The sequence below is a fragment of the Cryptotermes secundus genome, unplaced genomic scaffold (assembly GCF_002891405.2).
Source record: "Cryptotermes secundus unplaced genomic scaffold, Csec_1.0 scaffold1678, whole genome shotgun sequence".
NCBI lineage: Eukaryota > Metazoa > Arthropoda > Insecta > Blattodea > Kalotermitidae > Cryptotermes > Cryptotermes secundus.
The window spans coordinates 175,705-198,256 of NW_019742005.1; the positions used below are offsets into that span (position 1 = coordinate 175,705).

General features: G+C 42.1%; 1 protein-coding gene across 3 annotated transcripts in view; it reads right to left on the bottom strand.

Annotated features, from left to right (window-relative positions):
- The window catches only part of LOC111873000 (QRFP-like peptide receptor), a 301,696-nt gene that overhangs the window by 12,046 nt on the left and 267,098 nt on the right, over positions 1 to 22,552 (bottom strand). For all 3 annotated transcript variants that reach the window (XM_023867354.2, XM_033754917.1, XM_033754916.1), the window contains 3 exons: positions 19,691 to 19,806; positions 13,983 to 14,276; positions 13,275 to 13,562 (listed from right to left, as the gene is read on the bottom strand). In XM_023867354.2, the coding sequence (XP_023723122.1) occupies positions 13,275 to 13,562; positions 13,983 to 14,276; positions 19,691 to 19,806 (698 nt within the window). The remainder of the gene's footprint in view (positions 1 to 13,274; positions 13,563 to 13,982; positions 14,277 to 19,690; positions 19,807 to 22,552) is intronic.

Genomic DNA, 22,552 nt, shown 5'->3' on the forward strand with positions numbered 1-22,552 from the left:
CTAGGCCTACCTCTATGAACTTCTCCGTTTACTTCGGTTTTTCTAGATCTTAAACATACGGTAGGACTCCTTGGGCGGTTGATCAGCTCGTCGCAAGGCCTTTACCTGTACACAAACACAGAAAAACGCACACAAACATCCATGCCCTGAGTGGGATTCGAACCCACGATCCCGGCTTCCGAGCGAACGAAGAGAGTGTACTCCAAAATTGAATTCTAACATTTTAAAATCCTTTTTAAGAGCGAGTTAGTGGAAGTGGTTCATTGTTTAGTGAATTATGTTCAGAGGCATATGAAGCCTTCATATATATTTTGAGAAAAGAATGCTGAGAAGCATAATTTAACCTCGAAGAGAGGCAGTGACCGGCATGTGGAGCAAACTGCCCGACTTCAGGTTTCAAAATTGTTCCTCGACAAATATTAGGTTGATCAAGTCAAGGAGGATGAGGTGGACGGAGAACGTAGCACATAGGAGAGGTGAGAATGCATGGAAGATTTTGGTAAGAAAACCTGAAGGAGAGATGTAGGTTATAATTGTCCCTGTGCTTAATTAATTAAGAACTATGCCATGAAGATATATGAAGGCGTGGATGTGTAGCTCCACCATTCTTGGCTTCGACATTAGATGGTGGTAAGTGGGCAGTTTCGCGCCCCGGCAGGTTTGTCCCCTTAGAATCCCCCCCCCGTACCCTTTGGATAGGAGGCTGGTTGGGTCCCAGAATCGGTCTGGATGCTGTGGGGAAGTGTAAAATATTACACTGCCGGGAGTAGAACCCGAGCCCCTCACTGTAAGGACTGAGCTATTCCGAATCGAAGGAGAGAGGTCACTAGAAATACTATATAGACATGCAGAAGAGGATAATATTGCAATGAGTCTTAAAGAAATAGGAATGAGAATATGTGGATTGATTCCTCTGGCTCAGGATATGAACCAGTGGCGGCTCGTGTGGACACAGTAATGAATGGTTCTACAAAATGATGGAGATTTCCTGACCACCCGAACAAATAGTAACTTCTCAAGAAAGACTTTCCTCCATTGAGTTAGGTAGTTACTATGTATGGGCATTTGTTCAAAGAAGACAAGGAGATAAAATAGGCCCAGGTCTGGCATAGAAAATCAGTCATAACGTGAGGGTTCATTTATTCCGTTAGACACTAGAAACCGACCAACTTATTCAGGTATCTGTATTTTTAGGAATATACTGAAAATATCACTTTTTATAATGGATAATGGTCAGAGTTCATGCCTACAGATCCAGATGTCCCGGGTTCGATTCCCGGCGCTACCAAATTTTCTGAAAAATAGTGGGTCTGGAACGGGGTCCACTGAGCCTCATGAGGATAATAGAAGAGTTATTTCAAGGAAATAGCGGCTCCGGTCTAGAAAACCGAGATTAACGGCCGTGGGGATCCGTTGCGCTGACCACGCGACACTCTTTATCCGCTAAAGATGACACTAACTTCTCCGACAAGCGGCGGTCACTCGGTCGGTATAGCTCGCTTGCGGACTAAAGGCCACAGGGATTTTTGTATAATATATACTTAATTTTTTCGTATATTTTTTAACGTTGCTTATTTCCCAGAATCCGAGGCGAGCACATTCTGCTGGACGCTTGCGAGGGTCGTAACGGGAACCAGACTGTGTGACAGTGTTACGTGTATTGAACCTCATAAACAGTGGATCTAATTTCGAAATTAATATACGTATTAATTAATATACGTATATAAGTAATGATTATGTTCATTAATTCTAATAAATATCATTTTTGCACGTGTACAAAAGAAATTATGTATGGAAACAATAAAAATGGAAACTTTCGAGAAAGTACTTAAGACAAAACTCGGTTTTAACCGTCAGTGGAACGTAAAAGAATTACGTAACTGACGTTTGTTTCCAGTAATCTCTACCTGATACTGCCACAATGATTAACTGAAGGAGACAGGTGGGCTTGTAGCGTGAAATACGTCACGTCTGATTTACGCTATTGTCATTACTTTCTCATAAACGTAGTATATGTGAGCATGAAAAACACTGTTCTCGATATCTTGACAGATTTGTATGAACCCTGGGTTTCGGAATAGTATTTTTGTATTGTCACGTGTATGAGTGACTATAGATGGGGTTTCGATTGACAGTTGGATTTATTTAACACTTACAAATTATAACTACAAGTATGTGTAGCCCTATCGCAAATTCACACACTCTACAATTACTACAACACTCCTAATTCTTCTCAGTCTGCTGTCACCAGTTGTCGCCTGGCAAAGGCTACCAACACCTTAGCTTCCACAGTTTCCGTGTTCACGTCCTTACTGGCCGGCAACTGTCTCACAACTAAATCTAAAATTATCGTGTTTATAACACCTTTGCACGGACCGCACAGAAAACACTTCTTCCAACAGGTCTTTTATTACTGCATTACGTAGCTACCGCAAGGACCGCGTAGGGAACACCACCACCCAGTTACTGCATTGTTGCGTGTTACGAATCTTTTTCAACCATTACTTAGCAACGGTTGTTGTAAAGCTACTTATTTCGCGGTCGTTGCCTAGCAACGCGTATACATGTCGCAGTATGTATGTACGTACGTACATATGCATGAATGTCCGTCTTGCTAGCGACCGAGAGGCTGAAAGAATTGAAGGGAGCCCAACGGAATGCATATAGTTTCATCTGTGCGGAAAGAAGCAGTTTTGGCCTCTGGCGTTTGTCTGGAGGAACCGAAGAAAACCACGTGAAATCTAATTCGAGACAGTTGGTGTCCAAACCGCGATTCGAATCGGACACCTCCTCCGGAATTAAAGGGATAAGCTTTCCTGCTTGGGCCAACCTGCTCGGTGGGAATACGTGGTGCACGCTCCGCGTGGTTGCCGTGACTTACGCAGAATATGCTTAGATTACACGTGAGCCACGTATCGACGAAGAAGTGTACATTATAAGAAGTTCTGAGAAGGTTCAAATGTTTATCCGGCGCTGGAAAACAGATTTCAAACTGGAGAAGTAGATGTACTCGGGTTAAAATTAATTTTCTTTTAATTCGCTTAGTGGGGGGTGGAGTCCAACTGGGTCCACTCGGCACGGCGGCCACTGATTGGTCTATTGTAGCCTGCCTCGAGTGAGTATGATGATGGAGAATTTGATGGAATGAAGATTGACAGGGGAAACCGAAGTACTCATAGAAAACCGTCCCAGTGCCACTTTGTCTACGACAAATTGCACTTGACCAGACCTGAGATCGAACCCGGGCCGCCGCGGTGGGAAGCCAGTGACTAATCGCTTGAGCAATGGCGCGGCCATGTACTCGGCTTGGTAGAAGTGTTTCTTGGAGGAACATTAGAATGTGCGAATACGGGGTATGAGGAAGATGTTTAGGAGTCAAACATAAATGAAAATATTTTTAAGGAAATAATCACTGTAGAAGTAGTTGTTAATTAGAAATGTCAGTACAAACTAGAGATTTGTTCTAACACTAACGCACTGTCAATCAGTGGATCTATGATCTCACATCGCATGCGCGCCCTGTTAACAAAGTCTTGAAAGTCGCACTAACCGCGTAGGTGGAGATTGCAGGCCTGCGTCCTGATACAGTACCCAGCTATCGGTGTCACAACGCAGAGAAGCATATCATGAATCTTCACCGCATACAAACTTAAAATTTGTATGGGTTTACATACGTTCTGCTAGTTCATTTGCGGCATGAATGTCAATTTATTGCGAAAATTCTGAACGAGAAAAGTGACCCTAATTATTTCAGTCGAAAGCCGCAAATGTTCTTTCATTCATTTAGGGCTGTTATCGGCCGCGCCATAGCTCAAGCGGTTAGTCGCTGGCTTCCCACTGCGGCGGCCCGGGTTCAATCCCGGGTCTGGTCAAGTGGGATTTGTGGTGGACAAAGTGGCGATGGGGCAGGATTTCTCCGAATACTTCGGTTTCCCCTGCCAGTTTTCATTCCACAAATTGCTCCACAATCACCCTCACCTATAATCTGGGGCTGGTACAGTAGGCCAGAAGTGACCGCAGTACAAGGGACTTAGTCCAACCCCACTGGAAATAAAAAGAAATAGGGCTGTTATGCTGCCCATTAGAACAAATTTTTGCCCAAACCCAAACGGAGTCAGGGGTTTTCTACATTTATATCTGTAAGGGTGAATTTCCTGAGTCTCTCGATGGAAATGCCAGGACGGTACCTCGATGAAGCCACTTCTGTTTCCTTCCAAGTACTTTCCTATTAGTTACTCACCAATAATCATACCATTTGAGGTTGTAAAATCTCTGATATTGATACGTAATATACAGTAAACCGGAAAAATAATTTTCTAAAACTATTCCATAAAATGTCTGTAATTTTAACGCACTAAATACTCAATGCCGGTCACGGTAGCCGAGCGGTCTAGGGCATGCACTGCCTTCGCTCCCTCGGAAGCCTGGATCATGGGTTCGAATCCCACTCAGAACATGGATATTTAGTGTTTGTGTGTGCGTATGCCTGTGTGTGTGTGCGCGTACGTTTTCCTGTGTTTATATACAAGTGGAGGCCTTGCGACGAGCTGATCACCCACCAACGGGGTCCTATCAAATGTCTAAGATCTAGTAAGCCTAAGTGAAACGAAGAGTTTCATGGAAGTAGGCCAAGGCCCAAATTTGGGCTGTAGCTCCAAAGGAAAAAATACCCAATACTTAATGTTTCAGGATCAGACCAGTTCTCATTACACTTACGCAAAATTGTGCAAGTTTCTGCNAAACTACCCTGAGCAAGATTCATTCACCTCCCATGCCTGACATCTGTTTCACTGAGGTCCTATCCCTCCTCAGTCATCCGTGCTATATTCGCAGCCCACCATTGCATTCTGTATATTATTCTGCTAACAATACTAAGCGACCTGTATAGATCGTATTTTTTATTGTGCAATATTCTACATTTCCCGCATACTTCTGCCCAAATATTTTCCTGGGCTTTCTCTTAATCACTTGCTATTTATGTCCTTCCTTAAAAGCAGGCGTTAAATGTAGGTCCATGTGTGTATACGTATACATGTTTACAGGTAGCAAAACAAATTACAGAATTCGGGAAATATGAAGATATGCAGCTGAAATTTTTGTAAATTGAATTTTATAAAGAAAATTATAAATATTGAAACGTATTTGTGTACAGAATCTACAGAGTTATATCACGAATGAAAGTAATTGGCCGTCATTAAGTGGCTAACCACGGCCGTAAGATTAGAGCAAATCTTATCAGAAGCAACAATAGGCCTCGCTTTGCTCTCATCAGGACTTCATGTCTGAACATAACAAAATGCGAAACACGGGCTCTCTGAATTTCCCTAAAACCACGAAATTATCTGGAATGGGAAGCTCTCTGCTCTTGTAACAGAGCGCTTCCCATCCTGCTACGGGTGAGCGTGCACATTCATTTCAAAATAATTCGTCCTTAATCTAACACGAAAATGGGGCAAAGAAGTCGTTGGATAATGCAGACGTCATAATTTTTGTTCCTTTAGGACTTTAATATATTTTTATAGATATTCAGGTTATTGCACAGTAACAGATGCAATCTAGACAATAGTCGAATAAACGTACATAGAAAACAATTTGGCGTCACGTAGAAGGGGATAACCACATTAAGCTTTTTCATTGTTGCGAAATATATGCGAGTCTTACTGTGAAAGTGCCTACCATGTATAGAGCAAAAAATAACACTGTCTTTAGGAACTGTCTCATAAGTTAATATAAAGTTTTGATTACATTTCCGTTTAACTCACACAATGACAAAATGAGGCAGTTTCCTTCTCGTGTCAAACGTTAGAAACAGTCATGCTGGGCCCTTTACATTGCCGAACAGAATAACATACGTATCCACAATATTTGTTGAAATAGTCTTATTTGAAGAAATGCAATATTCCTTAAGGCATTATTTACCGAATACTGCGCTAAAGACAATTACATAGGAATAGTTACTATAGGATTCTGACGATGGTGTATAACACACAGAGATATTGGGTTTTCGGATTTTATCCATCGTCCTGATTTTTTTAAGATAACNGAGCTCTACAATACACTTGCATTTTGAGATCAAGTTACAGAAAGTTAATACCTTAATGGAAACATGAAAGTATTCATTTTTTTCCCCCTTGGCACTACAGCCCCAGTGGGCCTAGGCCTACCTCCATGAACTCCGTTCACTTCGGTTTTTCTACATCTTACACATACGGTAGGACTCCTTGGGCGGGTGAGCAGCTCGTCACAAGGCCTCTACCTGTAGACAAACACAGAAAAGCGCGCACTCACAAACTAAACATCCATGCCCTGAGTGGGATTCGAACCCACGATCCCGGTTTCCAAGTGAGCGAAGAGAGTACATGCCTTAGACGGCTCGGCTACCGTGNTGATTCTACTTACCGAATTTAAAACATTCAAATATCCTTGAATTAATCTACGATTAATTTTTATAGGTTTTTAGTATGAGTGCATGTTAGTATCACTTTACCAATTATAATAATTTGTAGTAGGGATGCAGATTTTCGCAAAAAAGCTGCCTGATGTTGTTACATGGGTATCACTGATAGCTCCGACATCATCAGTTCTTCGCAGTTTCTGTACACCTGGCTCGATAGCACAGAGGCATATACTGAAATTTACTGCCATCATTCCTTTGTATTAATACATATGTGTACGTTGGGAAGAAGCTCTAGAAACCTGCTAGACGCATGCAACTCGCTCCAGAGGAGTTTTTAAAGGTAATTAATAATCTCTTTTATAAATTTATGTTAGTTCAAAATGCCCGCAGGAGGAACAACATTATTCGTAAGATTTGAGGTTTTCACGGCGGTGACTATGAAGAAAGCCGTCTTCTGGGATGTGGTGCCGTGAAGTTATTGTGTTAACCGACGTTTCGGAGGAACGTATCGCCTCCATCTTCAGGGTAGAAGAAGATAAAAAGTAGAAATCCGCGAGGGAACCAGCGTGAGCAGGTGCAAACAGTCTGTTTGCACAATACCTTCACGGCTCCACATCCAAGAAGACTGCTTTCTTCAACATTACTCCTAATTTTCATGTACTTGCGAAGGGACATTCCCAATTTCTAGGACACGGGCGATGTTACAACTGAAATATACGAGAACAGAGTTGACGTGTGTCACCTTCCTGAACTAATGCGAAATAATAATTTGTTTAGAGGGAGAGAGACATTGTGAGACCTCTTAGGAATCTTAATGGACAGGTTAGCCTAGCAGTAGCTGGCACTAATCTCGGTTCTCCTACTGTTGCACTGTCTCACGTTTCTTCGTTCTATCAAATTCTCCATAGGATAATTCCGGAATAATGAAGCGAAATTGGTAACGACCCTCTTCCTTGAAGTGCTTAGGATATACTCAGCCATCTCCACCTTCATCTCTCATTCGAAGCGATACACGTGTGAACTTTCGCAGCTAGAACAGTGTCATTAAATTTCTGTCCATCGAGAAGAATATGGGTTGGCTTTTTCTTTAATATCTTAATACCGACTGTTGCATAATCGCCGCTGACTTGGATGTTGTCATTGCAAACGGGCATTGCAGGTTTGAACTGAAGGAAAACTTCACAATTCCAGTATCCAATTTATACTATTTACATTGCTTAAATGTCATGAACACTGGTAACATCAGCTCGCCTCTGTTTCCGAAATTCAGTGCATGCATTGCTAAGCGCTTTCTATATGAACTTGACTTTAAGGCTGGTGCCACACGAGCGCACAAAATGCATCTCTTGTAACGAACCTCGTGACGTCCGTTGTAGAAATAAACAAGAAAGACGAATGTTACGCTTTCTTCTGGTTCCATTACAGACAAAAGACTACGCACCGCATTCTGCAACTGTGTGGTGTCCTCAGCAACGTCCACGTTCGTTGCAAAAGGAAGTACTTCGTGCGCTCGTGTGGCCCCAGCATAAGCAGGAAAGCAAACGCAGAGGTTGTACAGTTTTCTAATAAAGGAGCTGAACTACATGTACAGTTCTGAACTGAAGACTGTACCTTCCCTTCTCCCTGGGGANGAAGTACTTCGTGCGCTCTATGGCCCCAGCATAAGCAGAAAAGCAAGCGCAGAGGTTGTACAGTTTTCTAATAAAGGAGCTGAACTACGTGTACAGTTCTGAACTGAAGACTGTACCTTCCCTTCTCCCTGGGGATAACTCTGCTGTTCGTGCTGAAATAATCAGCCATTGAAATAAGGGAAAGGGTGTAGAGCCATAGATAATGGTAGCCGATGGATATATAATTTACGTTATGCTCAATTAAACGGAGAAGTATATTTCCTTCACGGCCGCGCCATAGCTCAAACGGTTCAGTATTCAGTATTAGAGGGGGTGGGTTTCCCCATGCACGGCGACTAGTAGTCTATTGTACGTCCCCCTTTAATTTCTACTGTCGCCATACCCTACCGGTACTGGTGCTCTCTATCTCCCCTTTCTGCCAGCGAGGTCGGCCCTCTTCTGGCAGTGGTACCCGATAACTTCCCCATCTACCGGAGGCATTGGGGACTACTTGGACGGGAAACGTTTTGCCTAATTTTGCTCACAGGTCTCCTAGAAACATGAGGATCTTTTACGTGCCGTAAATCTACGACACGGGACCCACGGCTTGAAGTCCCTCCCGGAGGACTTGTTCCCTGAATTTTTCCGCCGGGTTTGAACCCGCCTACCTTGAGTCATGAGGTGGGAACGTTACCCCTAGACTATGGAGGCCGCTNAAAAGTTTTAGTCGTTGATGTTTCGGCAGGAGTACTGTTAAGTTACCACGGGGAATTAAGTTACTCTCTCGACGTAAAGCAACCAGTTTGCTGTTAACTTTGTGCTACAACAAAGTTAGCACGTGTCTCAGATGCAACTAATTCGAAGAGAAAATAGGAGCGACGCAGTTCGCCCTCGTTTCAAGCAGATAACTAGAATACACTTGCTTCAGTTTCGGCAAGTTCTGTGAGCTGCTTTGTTCATGTTTCCGCGAAGTAGTCATCACAATGCTGTATAGGCATCAAAACTTCTTTTCAGGATCTAATGGTTTTTTTTTTCAGTTATTCTCCTTTCGGTTTGTGTTTTCACGCTATTCTCGGTCACGTGTGTTCACCCATTCCGTCTAAGTGACAGCTCCCACCTCTTCCTGAATGTTCTAACGCGTAATTTTTAACTACATTATTAATTAAATTTATCCTGTACTTCAGCGAAACTTCTCGTCCAATCGCTCATTTTCAGCTGATGGTTCTAAAGCGTTTTCTCGTTACGGCCAGTTGTAGTCTTTTTGCCTCTTGATTACTTTACTGCTGTTTCGTTGCTGTATTTGACGTCTGGCCTACCAAGTCTATTTAGCCTGATTTACTTCTCGGGCCTTCTCCTTTAAATTTTTGAACAAATAGACCAGTTAACACGAAGTTTGCTATTAAGTTCTTGCGATCTGATACAGTGTCCTAGAATTTTGTACGAGCGTGGTATGGATCTTAGAGAAATATGCAGGTTTGTTTGCAGTAGCTGTTTTTAACAATGTAAAACGACAACAGGAATTCTTTTATTTAGCTATCAGTTAGACACGTATAACTAATGGAAAATTGGGCCTATTAATATATGACAATTTATAGACTATAAACGTTCCTAAGCCGGTTACGGTAGCCGAGCGGTCTAAGGCATGTACTGTCTTCGCTCGCTTGGAAACCGGGATCGTGGGTTCGAATTCCACTCAGGGCATGGATGTTTAGTTTGTGTGTGTGCGTTTTTCTGTGTTTGTGTACACGTAGAGGCCTTGCGACGAGCTGATCACCCACCCAAGGAGTCCTACCGAATGTGTAAGATCTAGAAAAACCGAAGTGAACGGAGAAGTTCATGGAGGTAGGCCTAGGCCCACTGGGGCTGTAGTGCGAAGGAAAAAAAAACGTTCCTAAAAGTTACCTATGAAATGTTGTTTGTACGTCAGTTCACTGAATGTCTCTGATGGATTTCGACTCTCGGCAATGGCAAGAAATTTTCTCTTCTATACGGCGTCTGTGGCTGTGGGTTCCACCCAGTCTCTTATCCGATGGGTACCCCGGGCTTACTCCCCGGGTGTAAAGCGGAAGAGGCGTGAAGCTGGCCTCGCATTTCCACCTACTGCTGAGAATGGTGCAGCTATAAATACGCGTTCATGGCGCGCTGCTTAGTTAATTAAGCACGGTTAAAACTTTGATACAGGCATATCGCTGTCGGGTCAGTAGCACTCCTGCATCGTATTCCGAAGGCACGATATTCAAATTTCGGACTGGAGACCGGCTAGTTCGATTGTGATTTTTCGTGGTTTTCCTCGATACTTCTAGGAAAATACCGGAACAATACCTCTAGGACGACTGGTTCCTTCCATATCCCTTCAAATTTATTATAGTATATAATTTTTTTTCAGTTTTTTGGGATGGGGTGAGACACTCCACTTGGTACAGCTGCCACTAATTGGTCTATTGTAACAGCCCCGGATGATAGATGATGTTGAATGTGAAGTAGTCGGTGGAATGAGAATTGACAGGATAGCATGAAGTACTCGGAGAAACCTGCCCCAATACCACTTCGTCCACCACAAATCCCACTTGACCTGGTCTGGTCTCGAATTCGGGCCGCTGTGCTGGGAAGTCAGCGACTAACCGCCTGAGCTATGCCACGGCCCTAATTCATTTTTCCTGATTATCCTAGCACTGGACACTATATAATGTTATCTGCTAGCAGCGTTGTTAAATAAACCACAACTAAACATAGCTTTATTAACAATTGCAAGAACGAGGACAGAGAAACTATCGAGGTTATATCCAACAAATGTAACTTTGAATTCGAATATGCATCGTGTAATAATGAACTACTAATATAACATCGACAATAGCAATAGAAACTACAACAATACGCTACATGTCTATCATTACTAGCAACGAGAATGTTTGATTCGAATATGATTTAATTCTACGACTGTCTGTGCAGGAACCCAGGAAGTTAGCCCGTGAAGTAAGTTCTATTTGACAGCAATTAAATCACTGTTTTAACCTTCCGACATCCCCACAGCAACCGACCCCTGGACATTTTTTTAAACAGTTGATTTGCGATTAGCGCTATTTCAGTAAAAATCACTTATTCAATTTCATATTTAAAGCATCGTAAACTTATTTTAAAGTGTTCATTTTCCTCAAGCGCCCGTTAAATTCCAGCTCAGTCTAATTCCCATATATTAAACCCTTCTGACTCTTGAGATCTAGGATTCGATTCTCGCTCGAGGCGTGCATGCAAGACTGTGTTTCTGTGTGTTATCATTCTTGTGTAGTTACAGACCTTGCGATAGGCCGATAACCCATCCAAGGAGCCATACTAAATGCTGAAGGATTCATATTCCTAGGCCGATCACAGTGGCCGCTCGGTCTGAGGCATGAACCACTCTTCGCTCGCTCGAACGCTGGGATCGTGGGTTAGAATCCCACTCAAGGCATGGATGTCTGTATTGTGTGCGTTTGTTCTGTTTGTGGGCAGAGGCCTTGCAACTCGCTGAGCCAAGGTCCAAGTAGCTCTACCGACTGTGTATAGCGTCAAGAGACTAAAANAAAAAAGCGGCCAAGGCCCAACAAAGGGCCATAGAGAATAATAATAATAATTCATATTCCCAGAATTAATTAGTAATCTTACTAAACAGACCAAAAGGTACACTGATGTACGCTGAAGAACTGTGTAGAATAATCGCTACCGAAACTGTTGTGTAGTGCAATGTGACACGAGGAATTTGGCTGAGCGCATCAAATTGAATTCGAATTGTAGGTTTGGTTCCGGGGTGATAATCTTGAAGATCTCAGTCCTTCCAAACAAATGTTAAGCTAATCTTTACACTTGAAGACTGCACATCATTGCTTACCACTACTTACAATGCGTATTTAAGGAGATCCACTGTAAGAACCGAAGCTTATGACGAAGTCAACCGACGCCCCTGTACCTGACGATCAAAATGGATTTGTGGAACGCTTTCTCGATAAATGAATTATTTCCTCTTTCATGTCAGGATTTTGCAGGGCCACGCCCTGGTCTTTATTTAACGTGTCCGTGAAGTTCAACACCCACNCCCCCCCCACACACACACACTAAGGCCATCAGTATTGACATGACATGTACAGCCAAGTTCACCTGAAAGTAAGTTTTTCTCAGTCATTAAGGAGAAATAGGTAACCTAGGATGTCGCATATTGGACTGTGTTAGTGAAAATAACGTATACGAGTATACCGCCTGTCTTACGAACTGTTCCGCGCATTTCAAGGAAATTAATATATGTTGTTCATACCATACTTAATTATGTAAATACAAAAGTTGGGAATGTGTTCGGTTAAAATGGGAGTCCTATCCAGCATCGATTCCTGTAAAAATTGTGATTTGATTGTTAGTAAAATGCCCATTCTGAACAGACGAAATGGAAAGAATTTTTTTCTGTGCAATGAAATAACTAAATTGATTAAATCAATTTATACACATAATTAGGCATTTTATGTATAAGTTTAACCAAAACCTACACAGCCGTTGAATTCTACCATTTTTAAAATATGGTCTTTAATATCGTCCTCTACCGACTCACACTTAAGACAGCCGTAAAATTCTTCTCTAAACTGCTAACATTATTACGGACCAACAACTAATAAACATAATTTTTCGCAATTAGCTTTCCGTTTCATATTGGCGTCTTTGAGCAGAAGTCTAGATAATTATGAATTTGACAGTACGTAATATTTTAGCATCACTGAGGTCACAAAATATTCCCGGAATTTATAATTAATACTATTATATATAGTATATACGTATAAAGAAAAATAATTTACAAATTTTAAGGTTATATTTTTTTGCACAAGACTAAAATAAATTTATGTACTTAATGAATTCAGTAAGCGGCCTCCGTAGTCTAGGGGTAACGTTCCCACCTCGTGACTCAAGGTCAAAACCCGGCGGAGGTCGTGGAATTTTTAAGGGCGGAAAAATTCAGGGAACAAGTCCTCCGGNATCATAGGGGGACGCACAGTGGACCAACAGTTGGCCTAAGTGCATGGGGAAACCCACCCTCTCCAGTACAATACAATACAATACAATAATGAATTCAGTAACAGTTCATATCCTAATGTGTTAAAGGTAAGTTACAAGGGAGCTTCTTTTGTCTTTGGACCCGATAACTTTCTTATCACTTAGTATATTTTGGATATGGCTTTGTGTAGGATTGTTGTGAGATTAACTGAAGTGGGTCTTATCTTGGAACTTACACGACCTCTCACAGTGCTTACATTGCATCGTTGGTGCGGCCTCGTTGCGAGGGAGACCCGGGAGCAAAGAACGAGCTCCCGCACTGCCCTGCGGAAGTTGCGGGTCATGAAACAGTAGAGGATCGGATTGATGGCGGAATTAGCATGGCCGAGCAGTAGAGCAAAGGAGAAGAGTTTTATGTTCTTGTTGACGCCCAAGTCGAACAGGAGGGCCAGTACGTTGTACGGCAGCCAGCAGAAGGCGAAGAGCACAGCCAGCAGTAGCAAAATACGGGCTACACGTCGCCTTTCCCGGACGAGTCGTGTGCACTGCGAACAGGGAAAACGTGAAAACCAGAGACAAACCACGACCATATTTATGCAAAAAAAAAAAAACAACACAGATATGTCGTGCAGTTCTCGGCCTCTTTGGAGTATGTACCTATTCATTGAAGTTTTGGCAACAAAGGAAAATCAATTTCTAAACAAGGTCTGATATTTGTAATAAGAGACAGTAGCCTCATGAAGGTGGAAATATTTTAATAAAATATCGCAGGTCAGCTCCAGGATTGTTGAACGCACTCCCAGCCGTTAAATGGGAGATATCAGCTGTGGAACTGATGGATATCTAATTCTGCATACTGACAAATAGCCTCCGAATCTGAAGGCCTGGCAATATGCAGGTTTTTGCAAACAGATTTATTGTTGCATTTTCCCACTGAAGTAATCTCAGCAGTAAAAAGTACTTACCTGTCTTGTACTGGCCATGCCCTCGTTGCCAGGCCCATCGAAAGGTGGGCTGATGGCGCAGAGGCGGAGACCCATTAGAGAATAGGCAAGCACAACCACAGAACCTGGTATTGCGTACACGAAAACAAAGCAGAGCACTCCATAAACAAGCCGCTCCTGGTTATCCGGCCACTTCTCAATGCAGAACCCTGGCAGGTTTAGGTTAGGCTCGCCAATGTCAATCATTTCTACCTGACGCACCCAGATCACAGGTGCGAATATACTTAGAGCCACGATCCACAAAATCACTATCACCTGGAACAGAGAGCCACGTGTGAGGCGCTCGGGATTAATGACAGGCCCAAATAAACGGAAGTTCACAAAATGTTTCTGGTACAAATTTACACTCTCAGTGCTATAAAAAGAGCATGAATTGCTAGTGTTTGTTCAGAGTTCTGGGGAAAAGACGATTGTGATGTTTTGGGTTGTAATATATATCAGATTGATTGAAGTCCACCAGCGTTTCAGAGGAACGCTTGGCCTCCGTTTTCAGGGCCAAAAAGTAGGAAAAGCAAGAGACCTGAGAAATCAGGCGGCAAGCAGAGGTAGATTCCTACCGAACTACACGGCAATACAAACCAGAACATCATATTCTCAGAATAAATTTTGAATGTAAGAAGGATTTGATGACAATAAAGTTACATAACAAGGAACTTTGTGACATATATAGTTATCTAGCATTCTACGAGATTACAACTGGATTGTCAAGAACAGTGGTGAAAAGAATTTCGTATCCAATCTTGGTGGAGAAACCTCTTGGGAATACAGAAAAATATGTGGAAGGACGAAGTTGATCTTCGGAAGGTATGTTGTGAGGCTGGAAGATGGATGGAATCAACTGGGGGTCGTTTTTCTTTTCTTTGTACCCTACAGTTGATAAGCTTGAGCGAAATATAGAAACATTTGTTTGGCGACTTTAGATAAATGTCGTTGCTACTTTTGAAGATAGCGAGTCGTGTTGCGGGCAGAGCTGATATGTTCAGATCCAGATGCCTTCTTGTTCTTCTTCTTCTTCTTCTCCTCCTCCTTCTCCTTCTTCTCCTCCTCCTCCTCGTTCTCCTTCTCCTCCTCCTTCTTCTTAATAATAATAATTATAATTTGGCACTAACTTCGTCGAAAAGCGGCGGTCGCTCGGTCGGTATAGTTCGCTTGCGGACCACAACCACGGAGTTTTCTTTTAATAATGTCCATAACTGTCAGTATTAAGCCTTGCAAAACTGTCTTCAAACCGAGGAAAGGAAGAACACTTTTTGAGTTCTATCCACTGAAAGAGGGAACAGGCTTTTGTATACAGAATATTCAGGGTAAAACTGGTTTAACTAATATTTCAACACATAATCATGGGACGAGACAGATTACTGAAAGGTCATTTGTACTGGTATATGTTTATTACACTTGGCAGCTGGCCTCAACCAGAGAAGATGCAATATGGCGGAACTCGTTGTCTGATTAGAAGTAATTCTATGCTAACATGAAATAACTACTTCATGCGGGCTTTTAGCGCGTTGCAGCGGTTTCGTTACTCTTTTTTGAGTAGGGTGACTTAATTCGTAGACACTCTAACCAACCAGTTTGATCAGCTGTAGTCTGTGAGTATGAAGAATACTTTTCGCAAAATGAAGTCTTGCCCCGTCTTCATCATTACGTTATGTTGCAGGACTTTCCGCTCTTCCAGCTTTACCACTGGGGCACACGGTAGCATAGTTGGTTGGGGCACTATGCTACAAGCTGGAAGGTCGCGGATTCGAGTCCCGATGAGGTGAATTTTTCAATTTTCATAATCCTTCCAGCCGCACTATGGTCCTGAGGTCGACTCAACCTCTAAGAGAAATGAGTATCATGAGTCTTCCTGCGGGATACAGAGCGGCCGGCGCGTGAGGCTGACAAACTTACCGCCATCTATGAGTCGATTGTCTAGAGAGAATGTGAGAGGCTCGATATCTCACAACTCTATGGACCTTCACGGCCTTTACTTTTTTTACCAGCCTCACTACTAACCAGGCTGACAGAACCGTCTTATATCTGGTTCGTGAAGGATGGAGTTGCAGTTTACAACGTGCACGTTGGAATCGGTCGCACACTGGTATCATGTGTGCTAGTAGAGCTCTATGCACGTCTGTTTGCCTCGGACTCCTACACATTGCTCATAATCATCTTGCTGTCATGCGTTACATAACTTATGCAGTCGACAGCTTGTATTTAAACGTGTTTAAAAAAAGAAGTGGAAAAAATTTGGTATTCTTTATGTGGTATAATGCAATTTTCGATATTTCATTCTTACCTTTCCTTTGGTTTCATGATGTCAATGGAAATTTTACGATCTTTTTAAAATATTAACTTTTTCTAATTGACCAGACTTATAGGTTGTTCCCACTGTGCGTTACAACACGTCGTCATGAGATGCCGCGATGTTTGGTTCCGAGGTTTATAGTGCAGGAATTTTTGCTTTTAAGAGAATGTGACCTGAGGCACTCTCTCTCCTGCCCGACACATAATTCTGAAACTGTGAAGAATCCGCTAGAAATTTGATACCAGCTGTGACCGCTCCTTTTGAGATCAATTTCTTTTTTCCTTGGCACTACAGCCCCAGTGGGCCTAGGTCTACCTCAATGAACTTCTCCGTTCACTTAGGTTTTTCTAGATCTTACACATTCGGTAGGACTCCTTGGGCGCGTGATCAGCTCGTCGCAAGGCCTCTACCTATACACAAACACAGAAACACGCACACACACAAACTAAACATCCATGCCCTGAGTGGGATTCGAACCCACGATCCCGGTTTCCAAGCGAGCGAAGACAGTACATGCCTGAGGTCCATTTACCCTACAAATTTTGTTTAATTTCTAATTTCAGGCGGTACAATTTTAGTAGGCGTTTCTGAGGAAGTGATGTACTCGTAATTCAACTGTTACGATCGCTGTGTTGTGAGATGTGCCGACGTCACATGGGCTGGTATAACGTTATCGGACTTTTCAGAAGAAAGTGTTGCCTCTGTCTTCAGGATAAAGGGTCTTCCACTCTTCTTCCTTGAAGATCTAGGCAACACGTTTTTCCGAATCATCTGTAACGGTATACCAAACTACACGGCTTCACATTTCAGAAGACAGTCATGTCCAGTCACAACCATGGAAGCCTCGAATCTCGCACAATTAATCCTTTCCTTGCCTGTAGATAGAACTTGAGAAAACCTGATTACGGACGGGTTCGGTTCTAGGAATTAGCTTTGCTCTTATTCTAGAGCGACTTGGAGAAGGGAGTTCATTTACAGACCAACCATACTAGGCTTACTTAACAAACTGACCACGACTTGATCACGATGGCCTTGACTTATGTAAAATTAACTCCAATTTCTAGCTTGCCGTAAGATACGGTAAAGGTAAAGTAAAGGTAAACTTGTCCATGTGTTTAATGCATTAACTGTACCACACCATGGATATCTCAGTCGGTGTAGCGACGGGCTGCGGGCTGGACGGCCGGGGTTCAGTTCCCGTCAAAAGAAATACATTTTCTCTACTCCACTGCATTCAGACAGGCTCTGGGACTCATCCAGCCACCTATACAGTGTGTACCGGGGACTCTTTACCCGGTGGTAAAACGGCCGAGGCGTGAAGCTTACCACTCACCCCTACCTAGTGCCTTGGTCAAGAACAGTGAATCTATACATCCACACCCCCATATGTCTTCATGGCATGGTGCTTAATTAGGTAAGCACAGGGACAACTTTATTTTTACTCTACCTTTACCTTACTCCAGAGCATGCATGTTCAACTTCAAACAGGTTGTAATCGACTTTTTAGTGTCAAAACTGCCAGTGATCTACCACCCCCTCCTATCGTCGTACCTCGCTTTAAGCAAAAATATATTGGTAAAAGTAACACGACACATGATGTCTGTTGTAACAGCAACTAGTAACTGGGCTGTGTCTCTGATGTCTGTAGATTCAGCCAGTTGGAGGGAGACAGCAACACAAATGGAAACATCTTTCAGCAACTGTTCGGTTATGTTTCCACACATCATTTCTATTCGCCGCACAGTGGTGTTTCTTGATAACTGAAGATCTTGAATAATGATCTCTTTCTTATTTTTAAATTCTTCAAAATAATATCAGCTATTTGAAGAAGACACTTTTACAAATTCCCCTTCAATGAAAGGTTGGCATTTATTTAACGATCAGATTGCTGACCTTGAAGGATGATTTGGTTGCATTGTTAGAAAGTGACCTTGGTTTTGCCATCAACTGTTGTTGAGTAGCTAATTCGATTTAAGTTCTTTGAGCTTCAGTTTACGAATTTTACTTCTGGGTGGAAAATCAGCATCATACTTATTGCTATGGAGAGCATTATAATGACGTTCCAGATTACCCTTTTTTGGCAAGGATACTGAGGCGTTGTATTTTCCACTATATTGAGGTAACTGTTTTATCTGGCACACGCACAGGCACAAAGACACTTTCCAAAGTAATAAAATAACGGAAGCAGAGCACTTACTGTCCCTTTGATTACACTGAGCTCTACCCCAAACTATATTTGTTTAATGCACAGCAAAGCGACAAATCTCCACTAACAGCTAATATAATAATACGTCTCACTTCTTAGTTCAACGTAAGGGGATTCACAGTTGACTGGAGGGAAGGAGGGAAGTGAATCGCACGTTCTGTCGATCACTCTTGCATCAAAACACACGCGGCTGACGACGAATGATGAAATAAGAGTTCACGTGATAAGGATAGAGTAGGGACTTCCCCACAGTTCACCTAACACAAGTGTAAATCAATTTTCATGTAGCTACGTAAAAACAGAAAAATAAGAATGACTAATACATATTTTCCCTTCAAAATCTGAATATAATCATATTATATTACAAGTGAATTTACATTCTTTTCACGTATAATTTCCATATAGGCCCATGAGATCGACTAAAAATCGTCCCGCGATCGACGCGTTGGACATGCCTGCTCTAGAGCAACTTCGAGAAAGGAGTTATCTTTATTTAAGTTAAGGATATCGTGGTCATACCGTGATCAGTTTTTTTTAAGTAGGCTTAACACGTTTCAAACGTAAATTAATACTGAAGATTTAGATAAAATAAGATTGTCTGGGTTCGATTCCAGGCATGGAAAGATTTTTCTCTCCTCTACAACATCCAGACCGGCCCACTCAGCCTCCTATGCAATGGGTACCAGGACGATTTCCAAGGAGGTAAAGCGGCCGGGCGTGAAGCTGAATAGTGCCGAGGTTGAGAATTGTTGAATCATACCTCCATTCCTCGATATGTCTTCATGGCTTAGTGCTAAATTAACAAAAGTGACAAGTTATTTTTTTTTTATTAAATATGCTGTTTTAACATGTCATAAAACATACAAATTGTAATTAAAATAACTTCTGACACAAATTTAGCAGTTTCTGCAGCGAATTTTTTTGACTGCCTGAGCGAATGGTTGCCTTTCAAGAAGAACTTCTTTTTATGGCCTGGTTTATAAAATTAAAGTTTATGAAATCAGATCCTTCGTAAAATGGTCTTATTTGTTTCAGTTGGTTAGGTCGAAAAGGGAACATATCCAAAGTTCGGCCATTAGACATGGTCGTTTTAGCAGTTAATTGATTGGTTTGAATATTTCTGAAATATTGACAACTCACTTATAGCCGAAACTTTATAGAGATTCTACGTACAAAGAGAGTAGTAGTTCTGTTGAATATCTTCCGGAAAGCCATCGGATGTCGTATAGCGAGGTACCTGTCTATGCTCATTGCTGTGATGGTGAACACGCTGGCGCCAACGGAAACTCCTGAAATTAAAAAAAAATCTTAAATTCTGAAATTATTTTTATACCAGTACGTATAACATAGAAATAAACTTATCCATTCTTTTAATTTGTATCGTCTTGATTTTAAATATCGAATAGTCTAACGCCAATTGAGAACTAGTTGAAAAACTCATAACTTGTTATACAAATTTTCGTACTATTGACCAACTCTGCCTTTTCCCATAGTCTTTCTGCAGTGCTACATGCTATCATATGAGGAGAAATGTAGAGGAACCCTCTGTTGCATACGAATTCAGACAAAATGCAGATATTACAACATGCAAGTCAGAAGTAACTCTTTTCCTTTTCCTTTTCCTTAACAATTCACTACAGCCCAAAATTCTCGAAACAAAGTTTCACATTAAAGAAATATGTATTATAACAATACATATCTTTTATACGATGAAGGCTTTTAGAAAATCTATTACAATCAGTTTTATTTCTTTATAATACCCAATTGAACTCCTGTTTTAATACGGGGTTCAAAATAGTAACTGTGCAATCAGGGATTACATGTTATATTCTGCAATTGTTTATAAACTACACAAATTTCAATTTGAAGTTGGAGATGTATATTCAGGCAGTTCATCACTGACCTAATATTCGACATATAATGTTCGGTTTTCTTTGTAGCTGCTTTCAGTTCTGTATACTCAACAGCTGTAGGTTACTTAATGCATTTACAAGGCGCGCCATAGCTCAAGCGGTTAGTGGCTGGCTTCCTACCGCGGCGGCCCGGGTTCGACCCCGGGTCTGGTCAAGTGGGATTTGTGGTGGACAGAGTGGCGCTGGGGCGGGTTTTCTCCTAGTACTTCGATTTATCCAGGCAAACTTCATTCCACCAAATTCTTCATCATTATCACCCGGGACTGGTTACAATAGGCCAATCAGTGGCCGCCATGCCGAGTGGACCCAGTTGGACTCCACCCCCCACTAAGAGAATTAAAGAAAAATGAATTAATGCATTTGCATCTTTAGCTTCAGCTTCTTCGTGTGACGATCGATAGATTTCCTGTTATGCTTCGAGATTTGGCTTCCGTTCTCTCATGTAAGTATCGAGTAAAATCACAAATATTCATACTCTTTTATTACACTGATATCTGGTGCATCCCCTTCTGTACAATTAAATATTTCGCTGTTTTGTATGCGTCATTTTTTCGATATCTCGGAATAAATGTGACCCAGTTTTCCATGAGTGATGTTCTGTTTCATGTTTTCACTGGTTCGAACTCTCCTTATGTTCTCTCAAATTAGACTGAGCTTGATATAGTTTATACATTTGAGGTAAACTTCCTCGGGTACCTATACTACAAGCCGGAAGATCGGAAGTTCGATTCCCGACATGTCATTGAATTTTCCAATTGTCCCAATCCTTCCAGCCGCACTGTGGCCCTGGGGTCGATTCAGCCTCTAACAGAAACGAGTACTGGAATCTTCCTGGGGGGGTTAAGAGCGGCCGGTGCGTAAGGCTGACAGACTTACCACTGTGAGCCGATTGTCTAGAAAAATGTGGAAGCCTCTATATCTCAGAAACCTGTGGGCCTCGACGCCCTGTTACAAGCATGGTTTCACGTTTCCTACCTCTCCAAGAGAGATCAGATCACCTGGTCAATAATATATTAGTGTTCCCAGTTGAATTAACTTATCTTGCTTCGTTTTCTTATGCTTTAGTAATTCTAGCCAATCACGGTCTTGCGTTATCACGTTTAATTTGACGCTACGCACTATTTTCAGTTAGATAAAATATCGTCACAAAACCTAGAATTATTAATTATAAAGTGACTGGCTTTATTATTGTTCAGTTTAGATTTATAATATTTAGAAGACTTTATTATTATCATCGCTACACTCCACCTTTAAAATCACAATAGGAGAAATTTTATCTAACGTTACAACTATTCTTAATTTTCCCTTACGTATCGTTGTCTTTCCACCTAAACTGAACCATTACCTCGAAACGGAATCTTCGTGATCTGTTTTACGGAACATGAAACACGTGGATCACAGTGATCAGAATTCTATATGTAAATTGTAAATTCCATTGTTAAGGAATGTCTGCGCAGGTTGCGCCTCCCTAAAGTAATGGTATCCCTATAACAGGCCGTGAAGGCCCATAGGGTTGTGAGATGTTGAGGTTCCCACATTTTCTAGGCAATCGGCTCACAGTTGGCGGTGAGGTTGTCAGCCTTACGCACTGGCCGACCTTTAACCCCAAGAACATTCCAAGAATTTTCCTGTTCCTCATTTCTGTTAGAGACTGAGTCGACCCCAGGGTCATAGTGCGGCTGGAAGGATTAGATAAATTGAAGAAATTCAGTTACCTCATCGTGATTCGATCCTGCGACCTTTCGGCTTGTAGCAAAGTGCCTCAACCAACTACGCGCTCCCGTGTCCCCAGATTGCGCCTCCCAGATAATCTAACTTTTGTAGTCGGTCCTTCGGTTTCAGCAGTAAGCAATAGCTAGCCGGTTACGGTAGCCGAGCGGTCTAAGGCGTGTACTATCTTCGCTCGCTCGGAAGCCGCGATCGTGGGTTCGAATCCCACTCAGGTCATGGATGTTTGTGTGCGTTTTTCTGTGTTTGTGTACAGGTAGAGGCCTTGCGACGAGCTGATCACCCGCCCAAGGAGTCCTACCGTATGTCTAAGATCTAGAAAAACCGAAGTGAACGGAGAAGTTCATGGAGGTAGGCCTAGGCCCACTGGGGCTCTAGTGACAAGGAAAAAAAA